Genomic DNA, 3,652 nt, shown 5'->3' on the forward strand with positions numbered 1-3,652 from the left:
GATATAAATCATACACTATGAACTTCACATTCATTAGATCGTTACCCGGCGGAATACTCATGAGACATTTTAGAGTGACATTTCATACAGAGCTCCGCATCATCAAAACAGCAATTTTCTTTTGGAACATTGAAGATTTCTTCTGGTAGAGCTACTGTACAGAGATGTGTAGAATCAAAGCACTCCGACGCTTTCCTGGCAGCTCACAGTGGCTCAGCACATTATACCTGTCTGTACCACACCTGTACACTCTGTTTATTTTTAATCAGATTTTTTTTTACATAGAAAGTATATAAATGTATTAAAATCCTTCAATCCAAAATCTATTTCTTTTGTTATTAAAAAAAAGCTAAAAATGTAAATTTTACTTTATTTCTTCATCTTGTAATATTAACCTCCTCAATATTTTAGAGATTATTATTATAATTATTATTATTATCTAGTGTTAGTAGTAGTTGTAATCGTAGTAGAAGTAGTGAATAATGGAAACAAAAAATAATGCTACAGAACTCTAAGCTCTGGTTCTACTAAAACACGATCTAACAATTTGTTATTGAAGGTATATATAATGTTTAGCGCATGTAAACATGTTAGTTATATTGTAAGATCATCTGACCTTGCTCTGCTGCATGCATTTCTAAGACGGCTTAGTGGTCTTGTATCTTCGACTGATTGTGTTGCTGCTATCTCTAGAGGTAAGAGAGGGACTGAACTCATATCTTCAGGTTTCTGCATCTCTGGTAACCTTACTTCCATTTCTAAATTTTCCACCGTTTCATGATTTCTGGTTTCCCCTCGGCTATTTTGGGCTCCTCCAGTATTCTTGACCTCCTCTAGATTGCCCAATTTGCTGAATAACTTCTCTGGGTCCACTGCATCAGCAAAAGCCACTACTTTCTGTGTACTGATGATATCCTCTTCTGACCCCACTTTAGATGAATTTACGATTACAGGTCCTTTTGCAATTACCTCTGAATTGAGTGCCTCTTCTGCACCATCTAATACATCTGAAATGGCGGTTTCCCTAGATATAGTCTCCTCCCCTTCAGATTTACTCACTTCTGAAAGTTTCTTCTTCTGCCACAAGGGGTCTACAGCTTCCTCTTCTTCTAAGGAGAAGCTTCTAGCTTTCACTGTAAGCCCCACTGTTTCAGTCGTCAGTTCTTTACTAACTGGGTACTCTGCTGAATATTCCACATGCCCTGCAACATTGTCCTGAACATCTTCAACATGTTCATGATTTTCTGGTACTTCTACAACCACATCAACATTTTCTCTTACTTCTACAATACCTGCTGTTACTTCTAAAACCTTTTTAACATTTTGTGCAACCTCTACCACCTTATCAGCATTTTCTGGTGCTTCTACAATATCCTCAATATTTTCTGGAACTTCTGCACACTCTTGAACATCTACTGGTGCTTCTACAGTCTCCTCAATGTCTTTTGGCACATCTACAACCTCCTCAATATTTTCTCCCACTTCTAAAACCTCTTTAACATTTAATGGTACTTCTAAACCTGATCCAATTTCTTCTGGTATGTCTACGACCTCCTTAATATTTTCTGGAACTTCTGCAAACACGTCAGTATCTTCTGCTGCGTCTACACTTTCCTCTGTATCTTTTGGCACATCTACAACCTCCTCAATATGTTCTCCCACCTCTAAAACATATTCAACATTCACTGGTACTTCTACAACTGCTTCAATATCTTCTAATATGTCTACAACATCCTCAATATTGTCAGCTACATCTACAACCTCCTCAATATTTTCTGGCACTTCTAAAACCTCCTCAGCATTTTCTAGTACATCTACAACCTCCTCATTATTTGCTGGTGCTTCTGCCAATCTCTCAGAATTTTCTGAATCTTCTTCAACATCTTTAACATCTTCTAGAACCTCTACAATTTCTGATCCTCCATGCTCGGATTCAATCTCTGATTGTTTATCTATTACTGTGTCTTTTCTGACTATTTCTCCTGTCGATTGCTGTACATGCCCTTGTTCCTCATCACCAATTGGAACAATCCAATTTTCCTCAGATTGCTTTCCGAGTACCTCTTCCAAAGTAATCACAAGTATTGAACTGTCCACCTCATCCTTTTCTCTACGTATCTCATCCGCCTTGGGTTCCTTAATGAAAGTTTTGGTGACCTCTGTAAAGGCTGAAATTTTCTCATTATAAACCTCTTGTCTTTCCACAGGGGGCGCTGTTGGTACAATTGCCTCATTTGTTCTTTTCTGCTCCACCACCTGAGGTAGAGATGAAAGCTGGTCTTCTTCTACACTTGCTTCAACTAGCGGGTAGATGTGTGCAACCTCTCCTTCCTTTCCATCCTCCTCAAGTGGCCTGTAGCCTTTTTGCTTATAAAATGGAGGACTAAGGATTAAGGGCAAACTTCTCTCAGTCAAGAGAAGGGTCTCAACCTGGGATGGAGCTTTTTGGTAGAATACAAATTGATTTCTTTTCAAACATAGATGAATAATCTCTACAAAGTTCAGGAGGAGTGAGATACAAGCAACAGCTAGCATAAAGATGATGAAGATGGTTTTCTCAGTTGGCCGTGAGACAAAACAGTCCACCGTATTAGGGCAGGGCCAGCGACTACACTTATACAGTGGAAGAATGTGGAAGCCGTACAAGAAGTACTGCCCCACTATAAATCCCACCTCGAATAGCGTTTTGAAGATGATATGGCAGACATATGTGCAAAGTAGAGTACCTTCAAGACGAAACTTTTTACTCCCATCAGTGATAGTGTCCTTGGTCATTCGTATGCTTCCTTGTTCTTCCGTAGGAGAAAGCAGTTTGCTGTTCATTTCTTGCTGAGGACGAATCTCCATGTTTTCACGCTCTTTGCGTTTTTCCTCCATGTGGACATGGTGGACTGCATGACCAATGTAAACCAATGAAGGTGTGGACACAAAAATGATCTGCAGTACCCACAGGCGGATATGAGAAATAGGGAATGCCTCATCATAACATACATTCTCACATCCCGGCTGCTTTGTGTTACACACATAATCGGACTGTTCGTCTCCCCAAACAAACTCCGCCGCCGTGCCCAAAATGAGAATGCGGAAGATGCAGAGCACAGTAAGCCAAATTCGGCCAATAACAGTTGAATGTTGATTGACTTCTTCTAAAATATTACCTAAGAAGCTCCAGTCTCCCATGGTGGACTCTGAAATCTGCGTAGGGAATCCAAAAAGGTTAAGGTTATGACCTAAGGTACTGACCAGAATAAAAAGATGAAATTATTTAAAAATATGCAGCATATATTAAATCTAATTTTTAGGCAATTTGACAGTTGAAATGTATCATTCAAAAATGTGTGTCATAATATGAGGAGGACACAGCAAGTTCATGACCAAAAACCTACACAGAAACATAAGGGGTCAAGAATGAACTGAGACTAAATGTAACCTTGGTAAAGTGATGACTCCGATAGAGTGTTGGTCAGTCGCTTAGTTGGTCTCTCCACCCTGCCGCAGGGACAAAGTGAGCTGCTCATGTCCTGTTCACCCTGTTCGCCTTACTATGAGTCCTTGTCGCATCAGTGAGCAGATGTGAATGGATGGACTGTGATGGATGCTTTTCAAGTATAAGCTTCAAGCCAGACTCCCTTTATGCACTGGACCATGTGTG

The 3,652-nt window shown here is 39.8% G+C and overlaps 1 protein-coding gene across 1 annotated transcript in view; it reads right to left on the minus strand.

The window, feature by feature from the left end:
* gja8a (gap junction protein alpha 8 paralog a) overlaps positions 1-3,652 on the minus strand; it is a 4,348-nt gene extending 696 nt beyond the window's left edge. The window contains exons 1-2 of the mRNA XM_053496280.1: positions 3,431-3,652; positions 617-3,195 (exon numbers count right to left, since the gene is read on the minus strand). Of these exons, the coding sequence (XP_053352255.1) occupies positions 617-3,180 (2,564 nt within the window). The 5' untranslated portion in view covers positions 3,181-3,195; positions 3,431-3,652. The remainder of the gene's footprint in view (positions 1-616; positions 3,196-3,430) is intronic.

This window comes from Clarias gariepinus, chromosome 5 (assembly GCF_024256425.1).
Source record: "Clarias gariepinus isolate MV-2021 ecotype Netherlands chromosome 5, CGAR_prim_01v2, whole genome shotgun sequence".
NCBI lineage: Eukaryota > Metazoa > Chordata > Actinopteri > Siluriformes > Clariidae > Clarias > Clarias gariepinus.